The 22,209-nt window shown below is 38.7% G+C and overlaps 1 protein-coding gene across 1 annotated transcript in view; it reads right to left on the reverse strand.

Annotated features, from left to right (window-relative positions):
• Positions 1-22,209, reverse strand: part of Dpp10 (dipeptidyl peptidase like 10) — a 706,326-nt gene that overhangs the window by 157,975 nt on the left and 526,142 nt on the right. Inside the window, exons 6-7 of the mRNA XM_055601904.1 lie at positions 21,699-21,751; positions 21,529-21,610 (exon numbers count right to left, since the gene is read on the reverse strand). Of these exons, the coding sequence (XP_055457879.1) occupies positions 21,529-21,610; positions 21,699-21,751 (135 nt within the window). The remainder of the gene's footprint in view (positions 1-21,528; positions 21,611-21,698; positions 21,752-22,209) is intronic.

Below are 22,209 nucleotides of genomic sequence, written 5' to 3' on the forward strand. Positions count from 1 at the left end.
TAGGTAAATGTACAGAAAAGCAAGAAACTTCAATCTGAAGACGTAACTACACCAAAGAAAACACAGGAATACATTATCTCAGACAAGCCAATCAAAAGAGGGGAAAACACCATACCACAAAAACAAACAAACAAACAAAAAACCAAGAATCAACAAACACTGTTCACTGATATCTCTTACCATTAATGCTATCCTTTCCCGAAGAAAAAGACATATAGTAACAGAAGTAACAGACTAGATTTAAGAATAGGATTCATCTTTCTGCTGCATCCATAAAACACACCTTAATATCAGTAGTAAATGTCACCTCAGGGTGGAAGGATGGACAAATATTCTCTGTAAAATGGGACCTAAACCTTAAGCCAGTGTAGCCATTTTAAGATCTTTCAAAATATACTTCAAGCAAACTATTGAGAAGATGTAGGGAAGGACACTACATAGTCATCAAATGGAAACTCCACTACAAAGATAGTGCAATTCTAAATATATGTGCACCAAACACAAGGGCATCAAAGTTCATAAGAGAAACACGACTTAAATCACATCTTGACCCTCACACATTGACAGTGGTTGACTTTAATACCCTACTATTTCCAGAAGACAGGTCATCCAGACAAAAACAAAGTAGAGAAATAATCAAGCTAACTAACATCATAAACCAAATGGACTTCACAATTATTTATAGAACATTTCACCCAAACATTGAAGAATATACTTTCTACTCATCACTGCACAGAACTTTCTCCAAAATGAACCACATGGTTGGACACAAAGCAAATCTCAACAGATGCAAGAAAATTGAAAAAACACCCTTCATCTTATCTGACCCCCACTGATTAAAGCTCAGTGTCAACAACAGAATCAACAGAAAGCTAACAAATTCATGAAAACTTAACATCTCTCAACTGAATGAAAGATGAGTCTAGACAGAAACAAAGAAATTAAAGACTTTCTAGAAATGAATAAAAACACAACATCCCAAATATTATGGGACACAATAAAAGTGGTTCTAAGAGGCAAATTCAAAGGAGTAACTATACACACAAACACACACACAATTTAAATAAGGGAAATACCTAGTGTTAGTAACTTATGACACACTTGAAAGCAAGAATGAAAAGACAAAATAACAATAAAAGAAAGAGATTGGAAGAAACAATCAAAATCAGGGCTGAAATCCACAACATATGAACAAAAACAATTAAAATAATCAATGAAACAGAGAAAATCAATAAGATTGACAAACCCTTAGTCCAGTTAACTAAAAGACATAGGGGGCAAAACAAAATTTTAACAAAATTAGAGATTAAAGATGGATATGACAAAAGACACTGGGGATATTCAGAGACTCACAGGACATACTTTAAAAATCTGTACTCCACAAAACTGGAAAATAGAGACTGACTTCAAAAGAGGAAATGGAGTATTTCCCCTCTAAAAGAATAAGCCATCATCATCTATTTATTCACCATGTGAAAGTTCACTGCAATTTTGCCTAAGTTTCTTTGACTAATGCATGCACGGTATGTTTGGTGTATGTAGGCTGTTTGTGTGTGTTATGCTAAGCCCGTGTGCCTATGCAGAGGCCATGTTCCTCTTTATGACTTTCCATCCTATTTTCTTGAGACAGGATCTGTCACTGAAACGGGAGCGAGGCTATTGAACATCAAGCTGCAATGATACTCCTTCTCCACAGAACTCCTACCCGCATTGGCAAGGCAGGGCCATGCAGCCACAACTTTTACGTGGGCTGGGCATTCAAGCCCAGGTCCTCAAGCTTGCAGGGCAAATATTCCTCCCCACTGAGCCAGCTCCCCCACTTTTGCTTCTACACTGTAAATATGTCAGAATTTTTTTTTAAGTTTCACTTCAACTGAATTGTACAAAAACAATACCATATTGCAGATTTTAAAAACAAACTTAAAAAAAAAAAAACAAACCTCAAGTGCTGGGTTTCTTTCTTCAAAGGGAATAATTTCCGTACTTTAACTAAATTCTTGAAGGTCATGACCTTTGAGAGTAACACTGGACACCAGGAACACTGAATTACTTAATAAATATTTTATTAGCTGTATAATTAAAACTAGATTAGTTACCAAGAGAATAGAACTTTAAATCTTATGAATAAGAACAAGAAACTCTCAATACCTCAAAAGTTCAAAGAACTATAGAAAAAAATTGAAGAGGGATTTTTTACATCATTAATCTTTTAGTAAGATCATTCACAAGTTGTTCTTGCTCTTCAAATGTACTGAGAATAACAAAAATATGAAATATTTTATGAATTTGTCACTATCTGTTGTTGGACAAGAATTACCATGGCTAAAACATAACCCTCTAAATTCTCAGGATTTTTTTTTTTTTTTTATCCACATAACCTAATTTTTGTCAGGCCACTTACAATCTGCAGAGCCCTGTATGAATAAATTAAACTCTAGAAAAGTGCAAGAATTGAAAATTCATAATTTCCTACCATAAATATGACACATTTATTGTAACAATTATCATCCACATCGAATCACAGATCCTGCAAAATGATATCAGCATTTTTCTGGGACATGTATGCACAGTGTGTATGTTTACATGTATCTATGAGTATTTTTGTGCGTACACAGAAAGTGCATATGTATATACAGATACAAGCGTGTGTGAGGTGTACATGTGTACATTGCAAGTGTGAAGACAATCTTGGCTGTCATTCTTCAGTTACCCATACACTATAGAGAGACAAGGTCTCACGTTGGCTTGCACCTTTGCCAAGTAGGCTAAGCTAGCTGGCCAGTGAGCTTCCAGGGATCCACCTCACTCTGCCTAACTCTTCACTATTACTGAAATTACAGGCACTTGCCACTATACCTACCTTTTGCTATTGGTTCTCTGGTATCTCCAGTTATCATGCGTCACACCTACTGTTCCCAGACTCTAGCTCTTTTTATTTCGAAACCTCTCACTGTTCTTCAGAACAAGTGTTATTGGTCTGTGCCCTCTGTTTTATTTTTTTAAAGTTTTTCATCATCATTATTATTATTACTATTATTTATTACAATTTTTTTCACTTTCTATCCTGGCTGTAGCCCCCTCCCCTCATCTGCTCCAGGTCCTATCCTCCTTCTCTTTTCCCCCAATGCCCCTCCCCTGGTCCACTGATAGGGGTGGTCCTCCTCGCCTACTATCTGACCCTAGCCTATCAGGTCTCATCAGGACTGTCTCAATCTTCTTTCTCAATGGCCTAGTAAGGCCACCCCGCCAGAGGGAGGTGATCAAAGAGCAGGCAACCAAATTCATGCCAGTGGGAAAAGATCTTCACTAACCCTACATATGATAGAGGGATAATATCTAGACTATATAAAGAACTAAAGAAGTTAAACACCAACAAACAAAGTAATTCAATTAAAAATTGTTGTAGAGAAAACAGAGAATTCTCAACAGAGTAATATTAAATGGCAGAGAAACACCCTCTGCTTTCCGTTGAAGCTGTTCTGCTTATAATTCCAGTTGGCTCTGCAATTCCAAAGTGTCCTACAATCATTTTCTTTTTTTCCCTTTTTTTAATTAAATTTTTATTTTTTTATATTAATTACACTTTATTTACTTTGTGTCCCAGCTGTAGCCCCCTCCCTCATTCCCTCCCAATCCCATCCTCCCTCCCTCATCTCCTCCCTGCCCTTCTGTCCAGTGATAGGGGAGATCCTCCTCCCCTTCCATCTGACCCTGTTATCAGGTCTCTTCAGGACTGGCTTCAATGTCCTCCTCTGTGACCTAGTAAGGCTGCTCCTCTCTTGGGGGTAAGGGTAGGGGTCAAAGAGCCAGCCACTGAGTTCATGTCAGAGACAGTCCCATTTTCTTAATGTCATGTAGATAAAAAGCCATTATCGGTGCTGGGGAGGTGGTTCCACCCTTAAAATTTTTAGAAAACAAATACAAGGATTGAGGTTAAGCCCACAGCAAACATATATTCCCAAGCACATAAGCATGTATCTCTAATTCTGGGTCTAGGGAGGCAGATAGGATGATCCCTGTAGCCTACTGGCCAGCCAGTCTAGTAGAATTGCTGAATCCCAGGTTTAGTGATTCTGCCTCAAATAAGGGGGAGATAAAGATTCCTGAAGTCAGCCTTTGGCAGCCCAGCACATGCAGAGAGATATATATGCATGTGTACTCAGATCCCCACATACTTGAACATAAATGAGCATATTTACCACCCACATGCATATACACAAAAGAACATATAGTACGTGAGAGAGAAACATAGAATATACAATATATTTCTATATTATTTAACCCTGACTTTTCATTCTCCCTGGATTTACTTTTCTGATTATCAGGACAGTAGCAGTCAACAGTAGTTCTACAGACTAGCTGAAGCTCATGTACTTGCCAGAAAGGTTCAGCGAGAGGTGTGACTGAATTTCCTACATCCTTTCCTTCACCCCTTGTCTTACTTCCTGGCTTTAACTGTCCTACTCTGTATGAACTCACACAAAGCTCCTGCTCCTGCTCCTGCCTAAAGACCACCGGTCTGTTTTCTTTTATTTTAAATTTTAATTTCATTTTATTTTTAATTACACTTTACTTACTTTGTATCTCCCCTCTAGTTCCCTCCCTCTTCCCTTCCTACTCTCTTCCTTCTTCCCCCTTCTCCACAAATGTTCCTCCCCAAGTCCACTAGTAGGGGAGGGTTTTTTCCTTCTTTCTGATCCTAGTCTGTTAGGTCTCATCAGGAGTAGCTGCATTGTTTTCCTCTGTGGCCTGGTAAGGCTGCTTCCCCCCTCCCCCGCCCAGGGAAGGTGATCAAAGAGCAGGCCAATCAGTTCATGTCAGAAGCAGTCCCTGTCCCCATTAGTATGGAACCCATTACTTGGACACTGAACTGCCATGGGCTACATCTGTGCAGGGGTTCTAGGTTATCTCCATGCATGGTACTTGGTTTGAGTATGAGTCTCATGAAAGACCCCTTTGCTCAATTTTTTTTGGTTCTCTTGCTCTCCTTGTGGACCTCCTGTCCTCTCCAGATCTTACTATTTCTCACTTCTTTCATAAGATTCCCTGCATTCTGCTCAAAGTTTGGCCATAAGTCTCAAAGCAGACTATCTGCTTTGATAGTCTGCAGGGCATAGCCTTTCAGAGGCCCTCTGTAGGAGGCTCCTAACTCTTTTCCTGTTTTCTTCTTCTTCTGATGTCCATCCTCTTTGCCTTTCAGGATGGGGATTGAGCATTTTAGCCAGAGTCCTCCTCTAGATTAATTTCTTTAGGTATACAGATTTTAGTCAGTTTTCTTATTGGCCTCTGCCTTGGTTATAGCAGCCCTTGGGATCAAAACAAAAGAAACACCAGATTTGTGTTTCTTTGTGCAGGTCTATGTATCTATGTGTCTGTGTGCATGTGTGTGCATCTGTGTGAATGTATATAATTTTGTGTATCAGTACATGTGTTCATGTGGATGTGTGTTTGCATGTGCATGTGTATGTATGATTGGCCAGACTTTTTCCATTTTGCAATTTTCACTCATCCTTAGTTTTATAACCAATATTATCAAGAAGCAATTTTTTTATTTTATGTCTTGATTTGATATTCATATTTATGTCTCATCTTAAAATTAAAATAACACCAATGGGTTCATATATGTACATATATATAAAGCATAGGTAAGAAATATGGGACATGGGGCATGGAATTTATATGTAATACATGATTTAAAGTTTTTTTGAGACAAAGTTTTATTCTGTGGCCCTTGGCTGGCTTTGAATTAAAGATATATCCCAGGCTGACCTCATATTTCTTGAAATCCTACTGGATCAGCCTCCACTCCCAATACTGGGATTAAAAGTTTGAGTCATCACATTTGGCTATGCATATATATATACACATACTTTATCTAGCATAGTTTTACCTCAGTAAACATGTGTGCATATAATATTGACTGTTTTGGCTTCTAATTTAATTCACTTATGGTATCAGGGCACAGTCTGTGTGACTTCAGTTCTTCTATATTTAATGAAATCTGTCATTGTGAGCCCATGGAAATGCTATGTTGTCTGACTCTTGAGGAACAGGTTGTTCTGATTTTTATATATTTTTCTCTTCTTTCTTGGGGTATTGTCTTCTATAAATTACACTTATTTTATTTTGGTGGTGTTGATCAAATTCCTTGCAACGTCACGTATTTCCCTACATTTCCCCCACAAAACAAGCATTTGCATTACCAGCTAAAAGTCATAATTTTATAAATTTCTGATTATTTTTATAAATTATCATTTTATGCATTTTCCCATGTAACAATATTTTTTTCTATCATAAAATAAACACCAGTGAACAGAAAAGGTCAGATAGATAGTGATACAGTAATAGTGGGTGATTTTTATAGCCCACTCTCGTCTCTAGATCAGTCACCCAAACTGAAAATCAATAAGGATGCCTCAACACTAAACTACTCCCCAGATAAGATAGTCTTAAAAGATATCTACAGAACATTCCACCCAACAGAACAAAAATCTACAGTCTTCTTAGCATCTAATAGAACTGTCTCCAAAGTAAAACATAACCTACCTCACAAGTCAAGTCTTACCAAACACCAAGGGCACGATCTCTTGTATCTTATCAGTTTCCAGTACAATTAAACTAGAAATCAATAACAAGATAAACCACAGAAACAACACACGTGTATGGAGTCTAGAAAATGTATCTTAAACGACTCTGAAGAAATCAGGAAGGATTAGAGCGTTTAAGAGCACTTACTGCTCTTGCAGAGGACCTGGGTTTGATTCCCAGAACTCACAAGGCAGCTTGTAACTCTCTGTAACTATGTTCCATAGGATATAATGACCTCTTCTGGCCTCTTCAGGAACTAGGCATGAATGTGGTACACATGCGTATTTGTAGGCAAAAAACTTTCATACACACTAAATTATAGCAACAATGTCATATTGTCATTGTGTTTTGATTTCATTCATTGTTCCCCCTGACTTGATTTTTCTGTACCTCTTCCCACCTCTAATTGATTTCTTTTCTTTCCTAGATAGAACCCCACCTTTTATTGTTCTTTCTTTCAGCATATGAACCAGCAACCTTCAAGATGGCATTTTTTATACATTTATTGCTGTGTGCTTTTCCTCCCCATATTGGTGCTATAATTACATCCATTACTCTGTATACTAATAAGGAAAAATTTAAATAAGATAGAGGGCTGTGGTTTATCAGTGACTCCATTAAGTACAAATGTCTTCAGTCATATTTTCCTTGCTGGAAAGAAGCTCCCAGTGGGAATGACACCTGAAGTCACTCCTTTGGGGAGGATCTTGATACTGACTCAGACAATGTGTGCCTCAAGGAGTTTGCATCCCATTTCTCAAATCCTATTAAAACCTAACTTATTAAAATGCTGAATTACTCCAAAGTGAGGTCTTCCCACTGCAGGAACAAACAATTGCATCTTACACGTTATTGTTTAGATAGTTGACTGCCCCAGTCTTGACTTCATTATTTAAGAACCTTGTATAGTCAGATGAAAGAATAATAGATATGCAAGAGCTACAATAAAATGGAAAGAGCTGGCACTAAATGTTCACCAGTTACCATTTACATGTCTGTCCCATAGAAATGGCTTGCTTAGTGGCAGCTATGCAAAATATCTGTGCACTTAACTACACATGACCTTGATTTACAAGTATAAAAACTGTGTTGCTGAAACACCTTCAATTTACTATTAAAATTCACATGAGGGACAGAATATAATGAGAGGCCAACAAGCTTGTAGTACAATTAAGAGCACAAGCCTTTCTTCTAGAGGACATCATTTTAATTCCCATCACCCAATAACCTTGTTTATGACTGTCTTTAATTTCAATCCTTTGTTGGAGGAAATGTGTCACAGTGCTAGGCCTAGTGTCTTTCTCTTCTTGCTGCCTGTAGGTCCTGATATAGAACTCTCACCTCCTTCTCTAGCACCATGTCTACTCGTATACCACCATGATGCCCTCCCTAATGATAATGAACTAAACCTCTAAAACTGTAAGTAAGCCCTAATTAAGAGCTTTTTTAAAAGCAAGAGTTATCATAGTCACGGTATCTCTTCACAGCAACAGAACGCTGACTAAGACATCATGCCATTCCCATGCACTGCTCTCTCTGTGTCTCATCTCTTTCTCTGTGTGTCTCTGTCTATCCCTCTGTGTGTCTGTTTCTCTGTCTTTCTGTGTCTCTATCTTTGTATTTCTCTTTCTGTCATATGCTTGTGGATCATATGTAAGTTTTAGCTCCAGTACCATGCCTACCTACTGTCATGCTTCCTGCTGTGATGGTTATAGACACACTTTGAGCTGTAAGCCCCTCCAAAAGTTTTATTTTATAAGTTAATTTGGTCATCATGTTTAGTCACATCAATAAAAGAGTAACTAAGGCAACTTTTAAGAAGACAGAGCAAGGGTGCTGGAGAGATGGCTCAGTTGATAAGAGCACTGTCTGCCCTTCCGAAGGACTCTGGTTCAATTCCCAACACCCATATGGTAGCTCCCAACCATCTGTAACTCCAGTTCCAGGAGATCTGACACCTTCACACTAATGCACATAAAATAAAGTTAAATAAATTATATAAAAATATAAGGAGACAGAGCAAGCAATCTCTACCTTTCTCTAGTCTCTCTCCCTTAAGTGCTTCACTCCCCTTCCCCTTTTACATATTAAAACTTTTAGTTAAGAAACATTTTTTTTTTTTTACATTTGAGTCCAATCTTTATTTTGTCATTTGATTAACAATTTCATACTTAGGATTTTTTTTAATTTTTATAGTGTGGAGTTTAGGATTATTTCCTTTTTTACATATTTTTTGAATGTAATACAATATGCTTTTGTTGTTAAGCCCATACTCTTCTACCATTCATTGATGAATCAATCAATCAATCAATCAATCAATCAATCAATCAAACAATCAATAAAAAGGAAAGTAAACTAATACTGTTCTTGAGAATGTCTCACTATGTAGTTCAGGCTGACCTTGAATACTTGATCCTTCTGTCGTATCCAAGAGCTGGAATTATAGGTATGTGCCACCAAACCTTTCTTTTAACTAAGTCTCTCCTTAGAAAACAAATGAATAGAAGACCCTGAAATAAATCGACACACAGACACCTGATTTTTGACAAAGATGCCAACATCATTCAATGGAAAAAAGACAGCATCTTCAACAAATGGTGATGGTCTAACTGCATGTCTAAATGTAGAAAAATGCAAATAGATCCATACTTAGTACCCTGCAAAAAACTAAAGTCCAAGTGAATCAAAAACCTCAATATAAAACCAGACACACTAAACCTCTTAGAAGAAAAAATGAGGAAGAGCCTTGAACTCATTGGCACAGGAGACAACTTCCTGAACAGAACACCAACAAAACAGGCTCTAAGCCCAACAATCAATAAATGGGACCTCATGAAACTGAAAAGCTTCTGTAAAGCAAAGGACCCTGAACAAAATGACTGCTTACAGATTGGGAAAGGATCTTCACCAACCTATATCTGACAGAGGACTAATATCCAGTATATATAAAGAACTCAAGAAGTTAAACAGCAACAAATCAAGTAATCTAAAATAAAAACTGGGTACAGAGCTAAAGAGAGAATTCTCAATAGAGGAATATTAAATGGGAGAGAAACACTTAAAGAAATGTTCTACATCCTTAGTCATAAGGGAAATGCAAGTCAAAACGACCCCCTAAGATTTCACCTTACACCCATCAGAATGGTTAAGATCAAAAACTCAAGTTGCAACACATGCTGGAGAGGTTGTGGAGAAAGGAGAACCCTCCTGCACTGCTGGTGGGAATGTAAACTTATACAACCACTCTGGAAATCAATCTGGCGCTTCCTCAGAAAACTAGGAACAGAGCTTCCTCAAGATCCAGCTATACCATTCCTAGGCATATACCCAAAAGAGGCTCAAGTACACAATAAGGACATTAGCTCAACCATGTTTGTAGCAGCTTTATTTGTAATAGCCAGAAGCTGGAAACAGCCCCTCAGTGGAGGAATGGATACAGAAATTGTGGTACATCTACACAATGGAATATTACTCAGCAATAAAAAACAAGGAAATCATGAAATTTTCAGGTAAATGGTGGGATCTGAAAAAGATAATCCTGAGTGAGCTATCCCAGAATCAGAAAGATGCACATGGTATATACTCACTCATATAGACATATAATATAGGATAAACCTACTAAAATCTGTACACCTAAAGAAACTAATCAAGAGGGAAGACTCTTGCTAAAATGCTCAATTCCTATCCAGAAAGGCAAAGAGGATGGACACCAGAAAAAGAAGAAAAGAGGGAAAAAGTCAGGAGCCTCACTCAGAGGACCTCTGAAAGGTTCTGCCCTGCAGACTATCAATGCAGATGCTGAGACTTATGGGCAACCTTTGGGCAGAGTGCAGAGAATCTTATGAAAGAAATGGGAAACAGTGTGATCTGGAGAGGACAGGAGGTCCACAAGGAGAGCAACAGAACCAAAAAATCTGAGCACAGAGGTCTTTCCTGAGACTGATACTCTAACCAGGGACCATGGATGGAGATAACCTAAGACCCTTGCACAGTTGTAGTCCATGACAGTTCAATATCCAAGTGGGTTCCATAGTAATGGGAACAGGGACTGTCTCTGACATGGCCTGCTCTTTAATTCCCTCCCCCTGAAGGGGGAGCAGCCTTACCAGGCCACAGAAGAAGACAATGCAGCCACTCCTGATGAGACATAACAGACTAGGATCAGAAGGAATGTAAAGAAGATCTCTCTCATCAGTGGACTTGGGGAGGGGCATGTGTATAGAGGGAGGAGGAAGGAAGGGATTGGGATCGGAAAAGAGAGGTTCCACAGGGGGGATACAAAGTGAACAAAGTGTAATTAATAAAGAATTAAAAAAAAGAAAACAAGTAATCTCCGATCAAACCTAAAATACCATTAAATATATATAATTAATATATATATAATTAATATTAAATAAATATATATTAGGATATATATATTTTTATATATATATATATATATAAATATATAGGGTATATTTATAGGGTATATATATATATATAGGGTATATATATATATATATACCCTAATCTCCAAACTCGCAACTAAGAATGAATAATACATTTGAAAACAGAGTTAAATGAAAAAAAAATACAATGGATGTAATAGGCCTGAATGATAAATGTCCCCATTGGCCCATATATTTGAACATTTGAGCACCAGTTGGGGTTGCTCTTTGGTGAAGTTATGGAACCTTTAAAAGTTGCAGCATTGCTGGAGGAAGCACAGCAGTGGAGGACAGGCTTCAAAGATTTATGGACTTGCTCCACTTCGTGTTCTCTCTCTCAGCTTTCCATTTGTGGACGAAATTGACCTCTCTACTTCTCTTTCCACCACTGGAGACTCTATCGTTCTGAATCATTTGCTAAAATAAACCCTTTCTTCTTTAAATTGCTTTTTATTGGTATTTTATTTCAGAAAAGTAACCAATAAAATAGAGAAAATTATTGATCCTCAAGGAACACGAAAAAGACCACAGTTTGACTAAAGATGAAGTCATTCAAATGACACTTGAACCCATTCCTCATTCAGAAGGACAAACAGGATAGATACCAAAAGCAGGAGAAGACAGGGAAGAGGATAGGAGCCTGCCACAGATGGCTTCTGAACAATCTACTAATAGAGGTATGCAAGCAGAGGCTGACTCATAGCCAAACTTTGGATAGAATGCATGGAATTTTATGAAAGCAGGGGGAGATAGAAAAACCTGGAGGAGACAGGGATTCCAATAGGAAACCAACAGAGTAAAAAAAAAATTTAAAAATAAATAAAAAGTGGGCCCTGGGCCCTGGGGACCCAGCAGATTCTGACACCTCAACCAAGGACCATGCATGGAGAGGACCTAAAACCCCTGCTCAGATGTAGCAGACATAGGTCTCCAAGTGGATTCCCTAATAAGGGAAGCAGGGGCTCTCTCTGACATGAACTCAGTGGCTGGCTCTTTGATCACCACCCCCTGGTGTGTGCAGCCTTGCCAGGCCACAGAGGAAGACAATAAGAGACCTGATAGACTAGGATCAGATGGAAGGGGCTGAGGACCTCCCCTAACAGTGGACTGGGGAAAGATTACAGGGCCAAAGAGAGAGGGAGGGTGGGGATGGGAGTGGATGAGGGAGGACACAAAGTGTCCAGGGTGAGCCTGGACACAAAGTCAATAAATTGTAATAAATAATAATAATTTTTTAAAAAAAATCTGTTCAAAAAATCAAAATAGGTCACAACTTAGTTTTAAGAGCAGTTGTACAGTAATAATTTTGGTTTCTTAAGTAGTATTACTCCCTGGTGACTAAGCATTCAACTGTATGAGCCTATGGGGACCATTATTATCCCAAACACCCCTCATGGGCTTCTGAAGCCTCAAAGTCCACCCCCACTGATACACTTGCTCCAGCCGTCCATACCTTCTAACCGCTCTCAAACAGTTCCACCAACTAGGGACCAATTATTAAGATGTATCAGCCGTTGGGGGCCATTCGCATCCAGTCCACCACTTAGGCAATAACCAGATCTCTTGGACTAGTGTCCTGTGGTATACTTAATAAAATCTCTGTCTTCCACACACCAGCATGTGCAGCTGACCCTTCTGTAAACCGAACAGCACCATATTTAAAAGTCAAGAGCTCGTCTGCCCTCCAGAAGTTTAACTTGGCAGGGAAGAGGGCTTGTAATAGTGATGGGGAAGAGCTTGCAATGATGACTGCCTACCCTGGTGTATGCAACACCGGACCTAAAGTGGCTATTAAGAATAATAGCCAATTGGATTTCAGGTGATATTGTTCAGGCTGTCTCTCACATGCTCCAAGACCTCATGTACTCCTGCTTGCCTCTCAGGAGGCAGAAATCTGTTCAGATAAAAGCAGAAATCAATAGAAATTAACTACACTTTTGCACCCCAGCCTTCTTACAGACGTTCAAACTTTCATACCTAGAGATCTGAATAATTACATGTCTACTTGTGTAATCACTGTCTAAGTGGGAAGGCAAAATCTCCTGCTTTTCTTTTTTTGAATTTTTATTCTTTTACTAATTACAGTTTATTCATTTTTTTTATCCCAGCTGTAGCCCTCCCCCTCATTCTCTCCCAATCCCACCTCCCTCCCTCATCTCTTCCCATGCTCCTCTACAAGTCCACTGATAGGGGAGGACATCCTCCTCTTCCATCTGACCCTAGTTTATCAGGTCTCATCAGGACTGGCTACATTGTCCTTATCTGTGCTCTGGCAAGGCTGCCCCCCAGGGGGTGGTGATCAAAGAGCCAGCTACTGAGTTCATGTCAGAGACAGACCCTGTTCCTGTTCCCCTTACTATGTCTTCTCTTTCTAGAATATTTATTGAAACTATTTCTTCTAATAAAACACTTGCTTCAGCCAATTTCTCCAGAAAATATATGCTTTTGCTGCTTCCAAAGTATTTTCATCACAATATTTGCCACATTCAAATTTTTTCTCTCACAGTAATGCAACTGAAAACGCTGGACAATTAATGAAGCTCCAAGCTAAACTTTTTTTTTTATCACGCACATCATGTGACTGTCTCTTCTAGTTTTCTGCATAATCAAGATTTTGTTTATGTAGCACATAAGATTAGAAAATTAAAATCAAGGATCAGAAATTAATTGTCCCCAAGTAAGTACACAATCAAGAACACTTTAATGTATTGAATCCATAACTAATTAAAGTATTGCACTGGCTCATCAATCATAAAATCATATCGCTGAGTTTGCTGGTATCCTGGAATATTGACAAAGACTGTCATAGTCATACGACATGCGCCATTAGCCGTTTGTGTATTCATCCCTTTTCATTTATTTGCATCTATGCATGCATGTACCACAATACAACCTTGATAAATACTGATGCCGTTTCAAAAGTTTTATAAATGACTTCAGACATTTACAAAAGCTTTTTTCCCCAAGAACCGTGATTTAGTTCCCATAAAACTGCCCACATTAAAATCCCACATAATTTAAAAATTCATGCAATAAAATATTTCCTTTATAATTTTAAAATAACAATAAAAATTGACAACTGAACTACTTATGGCAGGTCTTACTTGGAGTGCCTTGTATCTGTATGAATGTATTAAATAACAAAAATATTGGGGAGGCATGACAATTAGCTCTACATCAGTGACTAGAAAATAAGCTAGGGAGAAAATATAAGTGAAGGGGTGGGAGAGATGGCTCCGTGCTTAATAGTGAACACTGCTTTTCCAGAGCATCTATATTTAGTTTCTAGCAGCTATGTTGGGAGATTCACAACTGCCTATAACTCCAGCATTTTCTGGCCTCTATAGGCACCTGCACCCATATACACAAAATCAAAATTAATAACAATGAAGTCTTTCAAAAATGAAATAAAGATAAGCCAAGCAGAATATAAGGTATATTCATATAGAAAAATAAATGCTATTCCTAATTTTGTCTGTTACCTTCTGCTCTGTAGATCCAAATTTCACACAAAAAAGATTTTAATGGGAAACTCTATAGTCTTGGTTTATGTGTTTATTTTTAAAGCTTTTAATGTTTATTTTATGTGTATGGGTATTTTGCCTACATGCGTGTCTATGCACCATGTCCCTGAAGAGGAGAGAAGAGTGTTTTTAATAGCCGTCTTGAAAATATGTGGAGTAATTAGATGTTGAGAATTATGAAATAAACCAAACAATTTGATTCCACAACATTGACAATGCCAAAGTGACATCATTTTAGTGCAGATATACAAGGCCTAGAAAATGAGAATCACTGAAAGCAGTCAATGTTATGAAGACTTTCTAAGGATTCTCAAGAAACATGACGTTACTGTGTGCATAGGTTTTAGAATTTTATTAGTTCTGATTTGGATGGAATAAGAGGCCCAGTGCAATTGGTCACGCTGACACCATGAGCACTGAGATGTAGATGGCTCTCCACCCCCAGCTCCCGCTCTCTACTCCTTTCCTTCTGCTTCTGGTTCCTGTACATGTTTCCTCCACATCCAACAGGCATATTTGTTCTTGTCTCTGAGGTAATTTTTAACATCTTGTTTCTGCACCTCTGCAGAGAACCAGTTTTACAGACAGTCATACAAAGGAGGATTAAATGTGGGTTCTAAGGTTTCTCAAGTGTGTGCAGGGTAAATGCAAGCATACCGGAAAACACTGGTATCTGGACAGCTGCATTCTATTTCATAAAAAAAAAAAATCACTGGTTTATTCGCTTCGTGACTATTTATTAAACTACTTATCTATATAATGCAGAAAATACAGTGAATGTAGATTATTTTCAAGGATTTATTGTGAAATACAATTTGGTGGCTATCATGCTCACATATGCATTTCTCAACATTTTTAAGCCTATTATTTGCTCAATCTAGCTCTCACATAAGTCCATAAAACTATATTAAACATATAGAGAATTACAGATTTACTCTGCATTTTAATCAGTTGCTTCAAACATTACATTTAACTCTCAGTTTGTTTTAGGGAATAAATACATTCACAAAATCACCACAAATGTCTACTGGTCAGAAATATAGATTATGTGTCATGACACTGTTCTACACATATGACACTCAAATATTACTGAATGCCACACTGTGACTTTAATAAATGATATAGAGCTCTCAATTTTTTCCTACCTGCTTTATTCCTTCTTCTTCATTATCCGCATGCTTATAAAATAAAACTATTTAAATCATGTTTTAAAACTATTTAAACGATATAGTATCGTGAATGACGAAGGCTTAAAGGCAAAGACAAATGTCTTCATTTTAGCAATGGCAAACATGAGACAGCAACATAAATAACGCCCTGGCCAACACCCTGTGACCTACTGCAGCCATAGACTCCGTCTCAAGCATGCTTAACTCAAGAATATTTTGTGGATTCTTTCGGAGTGCATCTGGTAAGCTCCCATACTGTTCCCTCTCTTCAACTGCTTCTGGTGTCTATTCTATTTGACCTTCTGAATGAGAATTAAGCACCCTCTCTACGGTCCCCCTCATTATTTAGTTTCCTTAGCCCGTGGATTTTAGTATGGTTATCCTATATTACATAGATAATATCTACTTATAAGTGAGTATATACCATGCATGTCTTTCTGGTACTGGGTTACCTCACCCAGGATGATCTTTTCTAGCTCCATCCATTTGCCTGCAAATTTCATGAATTCCTTGTTTTTAATAACTGAGTAGTAAGTATTCCATTATGTAAATGTATCAGGGGATTGAAGCAGATGCTGAGACTCACAGCCAAACTTTGGGCAGAGAACATGGAGTCTCCTGAAGGTGTTGCAATAGTAATAAAAACTACATTGTCCAGGCATAAAAACAGGCTGGTTGATCAATGGAATGGAATCGAAGACCCAGAAATAAACTCAAATACCTATGCACACCTGCTTTGTGACAAAGGAGCGAAAACCATACAATGGAAATAAGACCACATCTTCAGCAAATGGTGCTGGTTTAACTGGATGTTTACATGTTAAAAATGCAAATAGATCCATATTTATTACCCTGCACAAAACTCAAGTCCAAGAGTATCAAAAGAAGGAGAGGAGGACCTCCCCTATCAGTGGACTTGGGGAGGGGCATGCATGCAGAAAGGGGGGGAGGGTGGGACCGGGAGGGGAGGAGGGAGGGGCTTATGGGGGGATACAAAATGAATAAAATGTAATTAATAAAAGTTAAAAAAAAAACAGACACACTAAATCTGCTGGGGGAGAAAGTGGGAAGAGCCTTGAACTCATTGGCACAGGAGACAACTTCCTGAACAGAACACCAACAGTTAAGGCTCTAAGATATACAATTAATAAATGGAACCTCTTGAAACTGAAAGCTTCTGTAAAGCAAAGAACACTCTCAATTGGATGAAATAGCAGTCTCCAGTTTGGGAAAATATCTTCACCATCTGACAAAGGTCTAATATCCAAAATATATAAAGAACACAAGAAATTCAACACCAACAAACCAAATAATACAATTAAACAATGGTATACAGAGATAAACAGCGAATTCTCAACAGAGGAATATTGAATGGTAGAGAAGCACTTAAAGAAATGCTCAATGTACTTAGTGATCAGGGAAATGCAAATCAAAATGACTCAGATTCCATCTTACACTCATCAGAAGGGCTAAGATAAGAAACTCAGTGACAACACATGCTGGCAAGTATGTGGAGAAAGTGGAAAACTCCTCCATTGCTGGTGAGAGTGCAAACTTGTATAACCATGTTAGTAAACATTCTGGTGCTTTATTAGAAAACTGGGAATAGCCATATCTCAAGACTCAGTTATACCACTCCTGGGCATACACCAGAAAGATGCCGCACAATACAACAAGAACATTTGTTCAATCATATTTATACCAGCTTTATTCAAGCTAGAAGTCCCTCAACCAAAGAATGGATAAAGAAACTGTGGCACATTTACACAAGGAAATGCTACTCAGCCATTACAAACACAAGGATATCTCTTAGGCAGTGTATATTTTGTGTCATGGTTTTTATGGGTGGGTTGGTGTTTCCTACCCTTTACTAGAAGACTAGTCAAGTTACAGGATGTCCTCTTCAGTCTCTATGGTCTCTGCTACTAGGAATCTCTGCTTGAATCACTCTTATATCTTCCTAGGTGCCTACCCTGACTTAGGTCTCCAGTTTGTCACAGAGATATCCCCACCCACAGTATCTCTTTTCTGTATAGGCATCTGTCCTCTTGTCCCTGCTCTCCTCATGTCTGATTGCCACCCTCTTAAGTCTTTGTGCCCTGTCTCCTATCTTGTTCCCTCTCCTCAAACTCTGTGTATTCTACCTCCCCTTCCAATTGAGATTGATACATCTTCACTTGGGTCCTCCTACAAGATGCACAGGGATAAATATAAACAGGATAGAACAAAAATTGAGGGAATGTCCAAACTATGCCTGGCCCAACCAAAGAACCACCCTATTGGAGAGTGCCAAACACTGACACTACGAACTATGCTCTGCTAAAGTTGCAGACAGTAGGCTGTCAGTGTTGTCGTCTGAGTGGCTCTACCCAGAAGAGCCTCAAAACTGAAGCTGAGACTCACAGCCAAACATTGGGGGATGCATAGGTAGTCTTGAGGAATAATGGGAGGAAAAAGAAAAGGACTCAGAAGTGACAGGAGATCCAGAAGAAAAACAACAGAGTCAAATAACCAGGGCCCAGTGGGGTTTGCTGAGACTCAAGCATCAACCAAGGACCATGTATGAATTGGATCTAGGCCCCTTACAAAGATGAGCAACTTAGTTTTCAAGTGGGTACTCAAGGAAGTGAAGTGGGTACTGCATTGGACAGGGACTCACTTACTAGCTTTTAGATCACTTTCCCCTGGCAGGCCTTCCTTGACAAGCCACAGGTAAAGAGGATACCTTCAGTCCTGATGCAACTTGATGAGCTGAGATGGATGTAAAAAGGAGCTCAGCTTTTCTGAGGAAAAGGGAAGGGTTGAGAGGGAAGGCAGAGAGTGTAGGACTAAGACAGAAGGAGGGAAGGGGCTACAAGGATGTAAAGTAAATAAATTAAATAAATTAGAAACAACAACAAAAGAAAATCATGAAATTTGCAGGTAAATGAATGGATCTAGAAAAAACAACAACAACAAAGAAAACAAACCACTGAGTGACCCAGAAAGGTACACATGGTATATGCACTTATAAGCAGATTTTAGATATATAGTGCAGGATAGACAGACTACCCCAAGAAGATAAGTCTATGGACATCTTAAGCTTCATGCTGAGTCACTAGTTACAGGAGTGGGTGGGAGATAGCTCTGATATAGACTATGTTGCCTGCTTTTTGATCACTTCTCCCTGATGGGACTTCCCTACAAGGCCACAGGGGAGGAAGATGAACTCAGTCCTCACATGAATAGATGAGCTAGGGTGTCTGGGGGGGGGTACCCTATTCTAAAGAATAGATGAAAAGGGAGGGTGGGACTGAGAGGAGAGGAGGGAGGGGCCTATGACTGATATGTTCATTAATTAATTTAAAAAATCCAAACAAACAGAAAAACAAAACAAAACCTGGTAGGAAAGAAGGGCCTGGAAGGCACAGGAGCTCTCCATAGAAATGAGCAAATCTGGGCCGAGACAGGCCTGCATCAGAAACTGATGCACCAACCAAGGACCATGCACTGAGAGGACCTAGACCCCTTGCTCAGATGTAGCCCATAGGCAGCTCAGTCTTCATGTGGGTTCCCTAATAAGGAGAGCAGGTGCTGTCTCTGAAATGGACTCTGTTGCCATCTCTTTGATCATTTTTCCCTGGAGGAGCTGTCTTGTCATACTACAAAGGATGAGGATACAGACATTCCTGAAGAGACTTGATAAACTAGGGACAGCTGGTAGGGAAGGAGGGATCCCCCTTTATGTAGACTAGGAGAGGAGGATAAGGGAGAAGAGGGAGGGAGGGTGGTACTGGGAAGGCTATTATCTGAATATAAATTGAATAAATAAAAAAATAAAGTTTTGTGTATTTTTTCAATGAACATAGAGCAATATTTGCTTTTCTGTATCTGATTTTTCAAATTGCTATTGCTGCTTCATTTTTAAGTTAGCGGTATTAAAAATATTTTTTTTTGCTAGATGGAAGGGGAGGAGGTTCTCCCCTATCAGTGGGCTGGGGAAGGGGCATGGGAGGAGTTGAGGGAGGGAAGGAGAGAGGGAAGGGAGGATTGGGAGGGGATGAGGGTGGTGGCTACAGCTGGGATACAAAGTAAATAAAATGTAATAAATAAATTATATTTAAAAATAATTGTTTGCATTTATAAATTGATTGAATTTATAATGAATTATTCATAAAAACAACAATGTTGGGTGGCCTAAGAGTAGTATTGGGTGGGTAATATTATTATTCAAAATTTTATCATGATATGATGTTGACGGTGTAGATGTTTTCATTTTATTAATGGAGAAATTGAAGAGCACAAAAAAGAGAAATATACTTCAGCCCTTCTGGCTAATGTTGAACTGTGAATTTTAATATTTAAAACATCTAGATGTTCCTACACTCAGTTAAAACACATTTTAAATATTATGCTTAGCTCTGTTAATAAGACAAATACATGTTGATTAAATTATCATGAATTCTATTTCACATTTCAGATGTCGTTGTCATTATGCAATCCCCTTACTCTTGAAAATGTAGTTCAATACCACATGTAAAATGACAGCACCCCAAAGAAAGATGTGAGTCTCTCAAAATCATTAGCAAGGGAACATGAATAGGGCATAAATGTCGACACTGTATGAACAGTGTCAGCAGAGGGAAACATCCACCACTGGGGAAAGCTACACAATTCTCCATATAACACCTTCATCAAACTGTGAGTTTAGCAATAAACCGTGTAGGTCAGGTCACATTCCAAATATAGACCTGCCTCTGTCTAACTAATACAACTGAATGCTGACACCAATTCCATACCACCATGAGTAAAAAATAAGTACCGTCTTAAATCATCTGAAAAGAGACATCTCAATGGAAAAGCAATTCAATCTTTCCAAAACATCATTATCAAGTCTTTTAGGTAAGGAATAGGTAGAATTTAGAGAATGCTACAGCCTTCTATGTTTGTATTAGAAAAGAAAATTAAGGCACTAACATCGTTGGGTCTGGAGAGGTTTAGTGCTGAAGGAGCTTGCCTCCAAGCTTGATGACCTGAGGAAGATGCCTAGGTCTCAGATGATAGAAGGAGAGAGCTGAGAACAAGTTATGTTCTGACTTCTACACAAATATTAGGGCACCAGTATGGTAGGATATGCTTGTAATCCCACCATGTAGGAGGTGGTGGCAGAAGGACCAGAGATTCAAGGCCATCCTTATGTACATAGGTAGTTGGAGACCAGACTGGGCTACATAAAACCTTGTCTTAAAGACCAAACAAACAAACAAATAAAAAGGGTGAAGTAAGTATACAAATGCACAGATAACTGTCAAATACTTCTGCTTCCAGAATTTTGCTATAATTTTGCAAAATAATTGACAGTAGTAGGCAGTGTGAATTTTGTGAAAGGCTTAGTATCCCGTATTTTTTCCTTTTTTTTACTATTAATTATAGTTGGACCATGTAGTACACTTTTTAAATTGGTCAAATACAAGCAGTACTAGGAGAGATGGAGCTGAGTGCTCCATGCTGGCTGGCCAGCATGTTCCAGGTGTCCACCTGTCTCTCTGTCTCCAGGGTGGGCTTACAAGCACACACCATCACACCCAGCTTTTTATGGGAGCATGACCTCAAGTTCCAAAGGTCAGACTGAGGTCCTCATGCTACTTGGCAAGTGCCTTACCCACTGAACTACCTCCCAACCCTTATTTGATATATTCTTAGGGAATCACGTAAGATGAATAATGTAGAGGAACTTAGGAAAGCACCAATGTTTGCAGGGTATATTGCACAAGAAAGTGAGTTCTGTAAATATGTTGCTTTTAGCCTCACTGGACAGGGTCTGGGGCGGAGCAAGCTTACCAGTTGCTGTCCTTGCACACCCCAGGCCGCATACTGCAACACTGAGTCCTCTACTTCTGGGGGATTCAACTCCCATACTTCCCTTGAAAAGATATAAATATTTTCACATGAGCAAACTGACATCAATGACAACTTAGCTTGACAGTGGCTCAGAAAACCAAAGAACTTACCTAGTGTGTATGTTGTAAATCAAATATGAAGCGTTAAATGAGTAATGAAAAATCTGAAATAAGAAAAGAATAGAGTAATCAATCATAGTTCTCAGTAAAGGATTGTATTAATACACACTAAAGAGTGGCTGTTAAGGAAAACATAAGACATTATGAATTATGGCAGTTAAGGTATTCATTGCGTTTTTGTACCTTCTTGAGCAGAAAACATGTTTTCCTATTATCCATTCTCCCTAACCTGTCCTCTCTATCCTTTCCTCTCTTCTCTCTCTAATGAAAAATAGCTAGTCATTTATGGAACACATAATTTTAAGGAGCCTGTGCCTGGGGCATGGTTCAGCATACAGTCAGGGCCGCTGGGTTATTCTTTCTCAAAACACAAGGCAAAATATAACAACAACAAAACACAGATAGCACCTGAGGAACTAGAGCCTAGGTTGACCTCGGATTCCAAAGGGTCATGTACACACACACACACACACACACACACACACACACACACACACACACA

The sequence above is a fragment of the Psammomys obesus genome, unplaced genomic scaffold (genome assembly GCF_907164565.1).
Source record: "Psammomys obesus unplaced genomic scaffold, mPsaObe1.curated_primary_1811, whole genome shotgun sequence".
In the NCBI taxonomy this organism is placed as follows: domain Eukaryota; kingdom Metazoa; phylum Chordata; class Mammalia; order Rodentia; family Muridae; genus Psammomys; species Psammomys obesus.